General features: G+C 49.2%; 1 protein-coding gene and 1 long non-coding RNA gene across 2 annotated transcripts in view; one reads left to right on the top strand and one right to left on the bottom strand.

Annotated features, from left to right (window-relative positions):
• LOC101117358 (zinc finger protein 501-like) overlaps window positions 1–6,308 on the top strand; it is a 49,656-nt gene extending 43,348 nt beyond the window's left edge. Inside the window, exons 4-5 of the mRNA XM_060399198.1 lie at window positions 3,055–3,181; window positions 3,664–6,308. Of these exons, the coding sequence (XP_060255181.1) occupies window positions 3,055–3,181; window positions 3,664–4,964 (1,428 nt within the window). The 3' untranslated portion in view covers window positions 4,965–6,308. The remainder of the gene's footprint in view (window positions 1–3,054; window positions 3,182–3,663) is intronic.
• On the bottom strand, window positions 6,190–10,389 carry LOC114118101 (uncharacterized). Its single transcript, XR_003591648.3, has 3 exons — window positions 10,304–10,389; window positions 9,093–9,252; window positions 6,190–9,005 (listed from the first exon to the last, which is right to left on the bottom strand). It is a non-coding gene; the product is annotated as an uncharacterized LOC114118101 (long non-coding RNA).
• Window positions 10,390–12,231: the final 1,842 nt, after the last annotated feature.

Here is a 12,231-nt window from a genome sequence, read left to right as displayed (position 1 = left end):
CTGCATTCGGTAGGGTAAATCTTTCCTTTCTCCTTTGCCTTTTGCTTCTTTTTTCAGCTATTTATTTGTAAGGCCTCTTCACAGATGTTTTTGTCTTTATAGCTGAACATGGGGGTCTCCATTCACAGGGTGGAGCAGTCAGTGGAGGGAGTGGGAACAGTTTCCAGTTAGGATAGCGGGAGTGTTGTTTTGGGCCATGTTTAAGAGCCTGATGTGTTTCAGAAAATATACAATGGAGGTATCCGGTTAGTTGGAGGTTATAAAAATGTAGAAATCTGAGACAGTTCAGCGTTAGACCCACATAGGTGGTGACCACTGAGTGGAAGGAACTCAGTGTCACATTTAGGAAAGGGAATTCTCATCCTTGGTATTTTTACTCTCAGGTCAGAAAGAACAGGTTGAGTGTTAATTCTGCATCTCTTTCTGGGGCACCCGGTTGGAGGAGGTGGCATTTGTGGGAGGAAGGGACAGTCTAACAAGTGGCCAAGACTCCCAAGGGAAGAGTGGACTGTGGTGAATGCAGAGGCCCAGGAATAATTGGGGCAAAGGGACCCTGAGGCTGGAGCTGCTCTTGTTCAACATTTTCTTGACTCACAAGAACTTTGTGGTGACTTTTCATGGAGCCTGATGTATTTCACTCACACTGCTAGATGAGTTTAGAGGTGAATGGGGACATTTGTGCCCATGTAATGGGCAGAATTACATCCCCTGAAGCTTTTAAGTTGAAGTGTTAACCCCCAGGACCTCAGAATGGGACTGTATTTGGAGGTAGATTTTTAAAGAGGTAATTAAGTTACAGTGAGGTTATTAGCACGAACTACTAGTGTCTTTGTAATAAGGAAGTTAGGACTCAGGTGTAGAGGAAAGACCATGGGAACTCACATGGAAAGTACCAGTGAGTTTTAATTCTTAATAAGCCAAAGATTGAGACTGCAAATGTTTCAATAAGGGTAGTAGGAAAGAGAAGGGCTCTGATAGTAGGGGACGTCAGTGCATGCATGCTCGGTTGTGTCTGACTCATTGCAACCCCATCCACTGTAGACCACAAGGTTCCTTTGTCCTTAGGATTTCCCAGGCAATATTACAGTTGGTAGTCATTCCCTTCTCCAGGGGCTCTTACCAGACCAGGGATCAAACCCATGTCTCCTGCATTGGCAGGCAGGTTCTTTACCATTGAGCCACCAGGGATCCCCAAAGGAGCATCAAGTGCAAACAAATTAGGAACAGGGCTATGGGATCTCTTAAGATCCACACATGGTTCTGGGTGCCTGAGACTGAAGCACAGATCAGAGGCAGACAAGGGGGGCTGGATTTTAGGCTGCCTCAGATGGTTGGACTTCCTGGCTCAGACGGTAAAAACATCTGCCTAAAATGAGGGAGACCCGGGTTCGATCCCTGGGTCAGGGAGATCCCCTGGAGAAGGAAATGGCAACCCACTCCAGTACTCTTGTCTGGAAAATCCCATGGACGGAGAAGCCTGGTAGGCTACAGTCTGTGGGGTCACAAAGAGACAAACACGACTGAGTGACTTCACTTTCAGGTGGTTGGGTCTTGCACAGGGCTGTAGCAGTAGGGGGTTCTCTTTATCAAGGCCTCTTAAGCTGTGTAATGAGTCAGAGAGACAGTTGGGACACCTGTGCCTGCAGATGAGAGATGTGCATGTGGAGAGATCATGGGAGCTGATGATTCCACATCCTCAGCATTGGACTGACAAGTACAGGTTGAGCCCATGTGATTGTATCTGGGAGGTACCCTCTGGGTTCCCCAGGGATGGGGCCTGGCTGGCAGGGGTTAGGCGCCCCCAGTGGGGCCTTGCACTTAGATGATAGCTATTGGCCCACTTGCCTTTTACAGCTGAGGACGATACAGTGATTCCTGGGACCTGAAGAGAGACTGGTATTAGTGGCACCAAGGTCCTGGGCAAATGTGGTCATTTGTGAGTCATAAGGCCTGGGGTGGTCCACTACATGGCGCTGAGCTTTGAATGTGGCTTGGGTGAACAGAAGAAGGTTGTGATGGCTGAGAGTGCAGCCCAGAAGTGGAGACGGCCATGTGTGTCTAAGAGCAGACATGTTCTGAATGCAGAGTCTGAGGCAAGGACCTGCCCCTACGTAATGAGGCCTCCAGAGAAAGATCTGGGGCTGCTGCAGCTCAGGAAGTCATGAGAAGTCCCTGGGAGTGTTTGAATCCTGTTTGAATTGGCAAAGCATACTCTGGATGTTTTTTGCCTGGTTGTGGTATAAGCCTAAAATTAAAGATTAAAACCTGTGTTTAAGTGCTGTGTTGTGAAACCATGAGGACTTCAGATGGCCTGAGTGCTGGTTCTTCTCACTCTGCTCCTACACATAAAGTCTCCTAACCCAACAGTCTTCTTTCTCACAGGGATTAAATGGACTTTCTGCTCATCCCTTCTCAGGTGGCTTCAGATCCCTGCCTGCCCCTGGAGGATCATTGTTCACTCTTTTCATTCATGTAGCTCCACTCTGGCTCTGTGAGTGTGTGGTTTCCTCATCTCCCAGACTGAGTAGATGATTAATAAATTGCTGTTGATCTCATCTGACCAACATTAGGTCTCAGGTCTCCTGTGTTTGGTCATCTCTATAACCATAGGACATGATCTCATCCTCCCCACTGGGATAAAGTAGGAAATGATTGAACTACCATAATTTATAGGGACGCCAAAGAGGCACTTACGCTATAGGGTGGCCAGATGGTGGCCTGAGACATGCGGCTGTGGTGTCTGGAGGTGTGAGGGATGTCCTATATTAAGAAGGGTGTGCATTTGCAGAAGGAGTAAGGCTCAGGGCCCCAGTGTGAGACATACGTGATTTGTCCACAAGTCAGGGACATTGCCTGAGAGCTGTACCATATCTTTTTGTCTATGTGCCTCCTCTTGATGACTTCTGGCCCCAGTGATCAGTGGGGCCATTTGCAGACAGTGGTCTGGTTTCATCTCCCCTGAATTAGAGAGAGGGTGGGCATGGGTATATGTGTCAGTGATGGGTTGTGGTCTTTGGGAGAGTTTGTGATTTCATCTTTCCCCCATCATGGCAGGGAAGTGTGACCTTTGAAGATGTGGTTGTGTACTTCTCCTGGGAGGAGTGGGGTCTCCTGGATGAGAATCAGAGATGCCTGTACCACGATGTGATGCTGGAGAACTTTGCGCTCGTGACCTCACTGGGTAAGGCCCTCACACCCACCCCAGTACCTTGTACTCAACTCTGCTCACTTTAGACACAGGTTCTGCCTCCTTTCCCCAGTTGCCTGGCTAGTAGCTACTAAGGTCAACAGGGCTGGGCTAAGCTACCTCTTCATGAGCCTGCCACCTCTAACTGTGCTGCCAAAAAATCCAACCACTGTCCCACGCTGCTGTTCATAAAACTCATGCATAGCACTGAAATGTCACTCAGCCAAGGCTCTCATGAAGGGTGTTGGCAGAGAACTTGAACCAGATGTCTCTTTCTTTTCTGCACCCCTCTCCTTTACATTCTTCATCTTATGAGGCCTTCCTAATTCTTCAGACTTTCAGAGCCCCAATACTGCATATCAACCTCATATTGAGAGCAGTCCAATGGGCTGTGCTGAGTCTTACACAGAATTGTGTAGAGGCTGCCCCCTTCACCACAGACGACAGGCATCTCACCCGCACGTCTGTGCTTTCAGGTTGTTGGTATGGAATGGAGGAGGCAGTGGCATTTTCTGTGGAGAGTGTTCCCGTAGAACAAACATCACGGGGCAAGACTGTAGTTCCATACCCATCCATTGAGAAGACACAGCCCTGTGAGGGGTGTGTCAGGGCCAGGAGAGACGGTCTACAGCTGCCTGAGCACCAAGGCCTGCATCTTGAGCAAAACTCACAGCCCTGTGATGAGTATGAGAAGCAACCAAGGTTTAGCCCTGGCCTCCACCCAGAGCCCAGCAACGAGAAGCCATCCAGAAGGGACACAGACAAGGCCCGTGTGAGAAGTTACAGATTTCACGTATCAGCAAAGCCCTTCACTTGTGAGGAAGTGGGCAAGGATTTCCTGGCTATGCTGAACCTCCTCCAGCATCAGGCCACACTCAAAGGGACAAAGCCACAGAGCAGCTTTCAGTGTGCAGAGCCCTTTTTTGATGGAAAAAGTCAGTACAAGTGCAGTGAGTATGAGAAACTGTTTAGCTGTGAATACACACTTTTTCAGGATCAGCAGATTCTCACTAGAAAAAACTACCAGGACTGTGATGACTGTGAGAAACCTTTTAACCAAAGTTCCCTCCTTATCAATTGCCAGAGACCTGATAACACAGGAGCAAGGCCTTACGAGTGCAGCGAATGTGGGAAGTCCTTTAGCCAAAGCTACAGACTCATTCAGCACCACAGAAGTCACACTGCAGCACGGCCTTATAAGTGCAATGAATGTGGGAAAGCCTTTAGCTACAAATTAAGACTTGTGCAGCACCTACAGATTCACAGTAAAGTGAGGCCTTATGAGTGTGGCGAGTGTGGGAAATCCTTCAGCTACAGCTCTACTCTCATTAAACACCAGAGAGTTCACACTGGAGCCAGGCCTTATAAGTGTGGTGAGTGCGGGAATTCCTTTAGCCAAAGCTCCAATCTCATTCAACACCAGAAGATCCACAGTGGGGCAAGGCCTTATAAATGCACTGAATGTGGAAAATCCTTCAGCTACAAATGTAAACTTGTGCAGCACCTGCGCATTCACACTGGAGAGAGGCCTTATGAGTGTGGAGAATGTGGGAAATCCTTTAGCCACAGCTCCACCCTCAATCAACACCAGAGAATTCACACTGGAGCCAGACCTTACAAGTGTGATGAATGTGAGAAATCCTTCAGCCAAAAGTCCAATCTCATTCAGCACCGGAGAGTTCACACAGGAGAAAAGCCTTATGAATGTGGGGAATGTGGGAAATCCTTCAGTCAAAGCTCCCACATCATTCAACACAGAAAACTGCACACCAGATAACCTCACGAATGCAATGACTGTGAGAACACCAGTCACAGCCAATGTCTATATTCAACTAGAAAATTATGCAGCAGATTTGGAGAAACCATCTTAAAGGTCTAAGCCCAACAGGGAACATGGGTTTCTTTGTGAAGGGGCCATCTTCTAGAAGTTGAGCATTATACAGCTGAACATACACAGCAGAAACATTCCCTTTGAGTTTGTAGGTTGGTGGGGAGCTTTTAGGAACCTTTCTGCATATTTCACTGCTGGCTCTGTTTCCTCAGTTACATCCCTTCTGGTTTCTGTGGCAGAAGCCTCATCCCTAACCAGCCAGTAGTTTCCAGGTTCCAACACTTTGTATCAGTCCTGGCAGTTTGATCAGGGGAGGGAGAGGTCTCATCTCTGTCCCATTCTTTACAGAACAGTATGAATAATTTTCAGGGTTACCTCATATTCCTTCCCCTCTAACAAATTAGGGCTCAATCCAATTTTAGTAAAGTGTGGGTAACATTGGCAGCAGTAGGCTTACCACCTTCCACTAGAGGTCCAGCTTGCATAGCTGCCAAAAGTCTCCTAGGAAAGAAGGCTTTAGTAAAGGGTCCTAATTTATGGCCTGGATGCAAGGAATTTGGTGGACCCAGAGGTCACCTGTAAGAAGCACCTCTGGTGCTTCTGTGAGAAGCATAGAAATCAGTTCCCTTTTCCCCAGTATTACACATAATCCTGAGCACTGTTGTGGAGAAGCTCCAGGTACTGCAAAAATCATGTGCCTTCAGGTCTCAAGCTGGGTTTTTTGGTGTTACTGAGCAGTTTCAAGGGTGAAGCCAGAAACTTCACACGGAAATGCTGGATGTGGTTATATGCACTGGAGGAGGCTGTGGCAATGAAAGGAAGTGCCTGTTGTAAAGGCACCTCCGCAAATGTCCCGGTGGCTGTGATGTGTTAGATGAGTGTGGACACTCCCATTATGTGTTCTTCCTTTAGTTGAGGTCAGTGTCAGAGCAAATAAAGCTTTGCTTATTCTCTTAACCTCTGGACTCTTCACCCTGAGCCTCATGCTGCACAGACAGTGACAGACGGGGGTGAAGCAAGATGCTGGAGCCCAGGGATATAGCTTTTGTGACCAGTTTCCTGCTGACTGAAAAACAGTCTTTACCAGTATATTTTTTCCCTGATGGAGGGCCTGCCAGGGAAAGACAGGTTTCTAAAGCTCTGGTTATGAAAAAAAAAAAAATTAGGAAAATTTCTATGTAAAACAAATTTCTACAAAGTTTTATTGAAATATAATTGATTAAAATTGTACAATATGATACTGTTTACTTGTACACCCATAAAACTATTAAAGAACATATCTACAACAAATAGTTTACTTGTTCCCTTTGTTTTTTAAGCCACACTGCATAGCTTCTGGGATATCTCAACTCAACCAGAGGCTGATCTGGGGCTGTGGCAGTGAAGCCCAGGATTCTAGCCTCTAAGCTACCAGGATACTCACTTGTACCCTTTTAAAAACTCTCCCTTCTGCCCTTATAGCCACTATTGATTTTACTCTTTCACAGTAAATTAGCTTGTTTTATAAAATTTTATATTGTTGGAATCATTAAACTGTTCACTTTTAAAATGATATTGTGCTTTCTTCCCCATGCAGTTCACAATGTTGCTTATGTAAGTAACCATTTCACAGCTGAGTATTCCTCTATAGATGTACCCCAGTTTGCTTCCCCACCTAATTGGACATTGGCTTGTTCCCAGTTTTGGCTGTTACATTTTTGGAATGGGTGACGGGAGCTTCAGCTTTCTGAAGCTTTCACCTAGCTCCACTAGGCCCACTGTAATAGTGGATTGTAACACCTAACATCTCAGGACCACTCTAAGACAAAGAATCTTCATTGCTCCAAGTAACTTTCACACAAAATACAGTGCTGAGGTATCCCAAGCTGCTTGCAAAATACATCTTTAAATAAAAGCTTCTATGTTTCATAAGTTTCCTCCATCATTCCAGTAGAATTTACCACATTCTAGCTGTGGTTCATTTGGTCTCTCTGAAGCTGTTTAAACATACTGACTGCACCCAGGCCCCATGCTTGTAAGCTAGGTGTTTTGGAAGTTGCTGATGATTTATCCGTTTTACTATCCCCCACTCAGCATAGCGTGGAAAGCATTCAAGTACTTGTATGTGCCCCAGTGTAAGAAACCCTCCCTTCCAGTTTCCTGCACCCTAGTACACCCTTGAGTTCTGTAAACCTACTCAGGACAAGTGAAAACCATGAAACCCTAGAAACACCATCCTTGGAAACTAATAAAAAGACAGAGCTTCAAGTCTGTTCCCTTCCTTTCCCTTCACCACCTCGCTGTGGCAGGCCCCCAGGACACCCTCCACAGTCTCTCAATAATGTCTTGTTCCTCAAGTTTCCAATCAGATTTTGTTGAAGTTCTTCCTACAGTAAGAACTGTAGTAAGTTCTTCCTATAGTAAGAACCACAGGTACTGCACCAGTGCTGGCCCTGGTGCAGGGGGAGTGGCAGTAGGACTCAATGAAATGATAAGGTCTTGGAGTGAGTGCCTGGGCATCCCAGCTGAGAGCATCCATCACTGCTACCAGCGGCTGGGACCCACAGCATATAGTGAGCTGTCCAAAAAGTTCATTCAGGCTTCCGCATAACATCGTCATAGCAAAACCTAAACAAAGTTTTGTGCCAATTCAATATTACTAGCTCTTCAAAGGAGTAGAGAGAGAAAAATCCGGGTATCATTTTCGTGTGGTGTTAAAAAGTACCTACAAGTTACTTCGCTGTAAATAATCACTGTAATTACAATGTGAATTAAGACTTGGATGATGTCCCTGCACATTATCACAGGAAAAAGTCAAAACTTGTCATTTTTTGCCAGACATACTAAGTGAAACACCAAGGGAAAGAGAGTTGAGTGCTGATTTTGGCAAGACTTTTAAGGTCACTATAGTAGTAAGGTGGACTTCCTTATAATGAGAATCCCGCCTAAGAATGGGAAAACTGCTTATGGACTCTACTGAAGTAAGTCACTTGTTTGGGAAAGTTGGAATTTTGAAAACGAAATTAAGAATTAATCCTTTGCACATCACAACAATTTGGGAAGGATACAGAAATAAGACAGAGCTTAACTCCAGCAAAGTACTTAAAGGGAAGGAAGGGGATTTGGGAAGAAAACACTTACGCTTTTAAGTGGCCTGGGGACTTAACTTTCTTGAGCTGCACCAGGTGTCAATTGCAGCACAGGCGGAATCTTCAGTCTTCGCTGTGGCATGCAGGATCTTTAGTTGCAGCATGTGGGATCTTAGTTCCCTGACCAGATATCAAACCCTGGCCCTCTGCATTGGGAGCATGAGGTCTTAGCCAGTGGACCACCGGGAAGTCCCCTCTCAAAACTTATCAACTTCCACAACAGGGAAAAAAAAAAAAAAAGCCAACTTAAAACCAGCCAAAACAGCAGTTGGAACATTAGAGAATGCATTTGTTGCTTTTGAACACATCTATTAGAATCACCGGGCTTCCCAGGTGGCACTAGACAACAAAGGAGACGTAAGAGATGCAGGTTCGATCCCTGGGTCACGAAGATCCCCTGTAGGAGGGCAAGGCAACCCACTGCAGTATTTGCTGGAGAATCCCATGGACAGAGGAGACTGGTGTGCTACACAATCCATGAATTTGCAAAGAATCAGACACGACTGAAGTGACTTAGCACACACTATAGTCACCACTGTGTGCCACACATTAGTCCAAGCGTGTGGTGCGCAGTAGACAGAAAAACAAGGAGGCCTCTGTGGTTAATAGGTGAGGGAGGACTCTGACCTCACAACCTTGGGCTCCAGCTGCCTGCGTCCTGCAGTCCGCTCCGTGCGACTGTGTCCCTGCTGCTACTGGGAGGCTTGGGAGGCCAGGCTGGCAGCTCCCAGCGCTGCGTCCCCATGTCCATTCCATGCTTCCAGGGAGCAGCTCCAGCCCATGGGGTGTCCTCACTGGGCTCACTTGGCTTCCTGTGCTTCCTCCTGCCACGAGGCTGGGTCCCTTTACACCTGGGGAGCTGCAAGAAGCAGGAGGGGTGGGCACTGGCCTCCCTCGCCCCATGACCTGGCCACCGTGTACCCTGGCCCCCTTGGCCTTTGCTTACTGTGCCTGCTGTGTCCCTGGCTGGCTGGCCTCCTCTGGATCATGTCCTTCAGTCACCTGCCATCATGACCTCGGTTTTTCTCCACAGTGACATCTTTGGATCACATGCGTTGGCCCTGCCCTATAGGGCCTCCTTTGTCACAATGAAGTCTGTGCAAACCCTGAGGTGGGGGGCGGGGAGTCAGGAAGACAGAGAATGAAGAAAAGGATAGGATGGAAATTTCCAAGGAGAAAGGGTAGTTAAGTGTAATAAATAGTGCAGGGGTGTGGGTTATAAGTTATATAAACTAAAAACGGGTAAGAGCATACTCCAGTCTAGATGTGACGAAAGGGCAGGCATGAGATTTAGGGGATGAGAGGAAACACCACTGTAACGTCTGAGGCCAGAGTACACTTTGAATACTTGGGGGGAAAGTCTCAGGGCAGTGCAGAGGTGTCGCCAGGCCACAGGTAAGCCCCAGCCCCTTCGCGGTAGGTGTGGACACACCGCCAGGGGAGGGGCACGCCCTAGAGCCCACGCCGTGAGTTGCCTTCCTCATCCATGCACCGGAAGTCCCCTCGCCAAATACCAAGACAAATTCTGTGGGCGGAGGACCCCCTCACTGGCACATCCCCAGCGGATGCCAACATGCAAAGAGGCCCAGCTCTGAGCCGTCACAAGGTTTGAAACCCCGTGGGCAGCACCGTCTCCGGAGCGAACCAAACAGCCCCCCGGGCTCCAGGGGGTCACTGCCTCCCCGGAGGCGCGGGGCCCAGGAGGCCCAGCGCCCGGAGTCGTGGCTGCGGGGGACGGAGTCCACGGACCGGGACCGGCGAGTCTGCAGCCCGGCTCGCCGCGGGCCTCCAGCCAGGCCTGGCCTGGCTCCCACCTCTGGTCCCGGGAAACCCTCTCCCGCTCCCTGCGGCGTCTGGAGCGGCTCCGGTGGAGGCTGGTCGATCGGCGGGCGGCTCCACACCCAGGCCTGGACTGAGGGGCCGGTCTCGGCCTCCGCCCCGGGAAGCTGCCGGCACAGCCTCGGAGAGGGGAGGAGGCCCGCCGCCCAGCAACAGCCAGCCGATGCGCCCGCCCCGGCGCCCTCCGGGCGTCGGCCCCAGCCAGAGACAGGGCGGCCGCCGCGGTGAAAGCGCCGGACACGGCCCAGACCCGCGCTCGGTGACGAGGGGCCCAACCCTGCCGCTTCGCAGAGAAGACAGAAGGGAGCCAGTATTTACTAAGAGGAGAGAGTCCGGGCGCGCGGACAAACACTCCGGCCGACTGAGGGAAACGCAGTCGCTGAGTCGGACCCTCGTGGCAGTTTGGCTGACTGAACTGGGGCGTGGCTTCCGGGTTTCCTTCGGCGGGTCTTTTTGATTTGCCTGCTTCGCAGGCCGCAGTTGGTGCATCTCAGGATTCTCCCGGATGTGCGCGCTCAGCCAAGACGGGTTCCAGCCAAGAGGCCGGTGGGCAGCCTGGCGTTAGTTAACGTCACTCCCCTTTGACTTCCAAGGAGACTTTCTGTGCACATGTGGTCAGGCCTCCTGAGAAATCTGTGGTCTGGGCAGGGCCCAGCCTCCTCCCTAAATTGTCCTGCTAGTCTCTTCTTGAGTTTCAGTCCGCAGGGAGTGAATCTCGAATGCTTACCTGGGACCCACCTACCTCCTGCCTCACCGCCTGAACCACCCCCAGCCCCACCTTTTCCATGGGAAAATTCTCTTCCATAGAACCGGTCCCTGGTGCCACGAAGGCTGGGGACCGCTGCTGTAGAGGGAAGGGACGATATGAAAGAGGCTGTCAGGTGGCGCCCGACAACCGGCGGGAACGTCAATGGGACAGACCCAGGTCCCGGCGCAGTGGGGGCGCACCGCGGGCACTGGGGATCCCTGGCCTCCTCCGGGCCCACCTCAGCCCTGGACCCTCAGGCGGGCTGCCCAGAGTGGGACCAGAGAGTTCCCAGGCTCCCCAAAGGGCTTAAATAAACTCTGCCGCAGGCAGTGTACAGCTAACAGCTTCCAAGGGGGCTTCCCTGGTGGTCTAGTGATAGAGTCTGCCTGCCAGTGCAGAGAACAAGGCTTGGACTCCTCGTCCAGGAAGACACCACAGGGCAACTAAGCACAATGAGGCACCAGCTACTGACCAGATGTGCCGCAACTACGGAAGCCCCCTGGGCTGGAGCTCATGCTCTGCAACAAGAGAAGCCACAGCATTGAGAAGCCGGCACTGTAGCATGAAGGGTAACTAAGCTCCATCACAGCCAAAAAGTAAAATAAAAATAAAGAAATAGATCCTGATTTTTTAAAAAAGCATATAAGGATGCACAGAAAACAATGAATTAATGGTTTCATTTGTGGGAAGGTGAGGTTTGTTTACTTTGGCAGAGCCACGTGACTTGCAGGATCTTCGTTTCCCAACCAGGAACTGAATCCATGTCTTCAGCAGTAAAAGCACCGCATCCTAACCACTGAACTACCGGGGATCTCCTGGTGAAAGTTTGAATTCTATCATTTTGAGCAGAGGTTTTCTGTTTTTTTGGTTGTGCTGGTTTTCCTTGCTGCACACAGGCTTCTCTAGTTGTAGTTTTCCACTTTAGAGGAAAAAAAAATCCCAAGAGAAAAACTGGGGCTCTAGGGTCAGCTGTGCATGCGTGCTGTCACTTCAGTCATGTCCAAGTCTTTGCAACCCTATAGAATGTAGCCCACCAGGCTCCTCTGTCCATAGGATTCTCCAGGCAAGAATACTGGAGTGGGTTGCCATTTCCTCCTTGAGGGGATCTTCCTGACCCAGGGACAGACTCCTGCATCACAGGCGGATTCTTTACCACTGGGCCACCGGAGAAGCCCAGGGTCAGGTACAGTGATTTTAAAATTTGACACCAGAAGTGTGATCCATAAAAAGAAATGGAGACACTGAAAGCTGTCAAAATCAAAAACCTACACTTTGAAGCACCTTGTGAAGAGGATGAAAGGACCAAGGACAGAGGCCAGGAGAGAAAATATGTGCAAACCACACGTCAGATACAAATATGAAAAATTCTCAAAACATCATGGTATTATCCTTAAAAAAATCCAAATATACAATAGACAAAATACACAATATATTTTACCCAAGAGGAGATACCATTAAATGGCAAATAAGCATATGAAAAGATATGAGGCATTTCCTG

Source organism: Ovis aries, chromosome 14, assembly GCF_016772045.2.
Source record: "Ovis aries strain OAR_USU_Benz2616 breed Rambouillet chromosome 14, ARS-UI_Ramb_v3.0, whole genome shotgun sequence".
NCBI lineage: Eukaryota > Metazoa > Chordata > Mammalia > Artiodactyla > Bovidae > Ovis > Ovis aries.
Note: the sequence above shows the minus strand (reverse complement) of the source record. Positions and strands in the feature narration are given on the sequence as shown.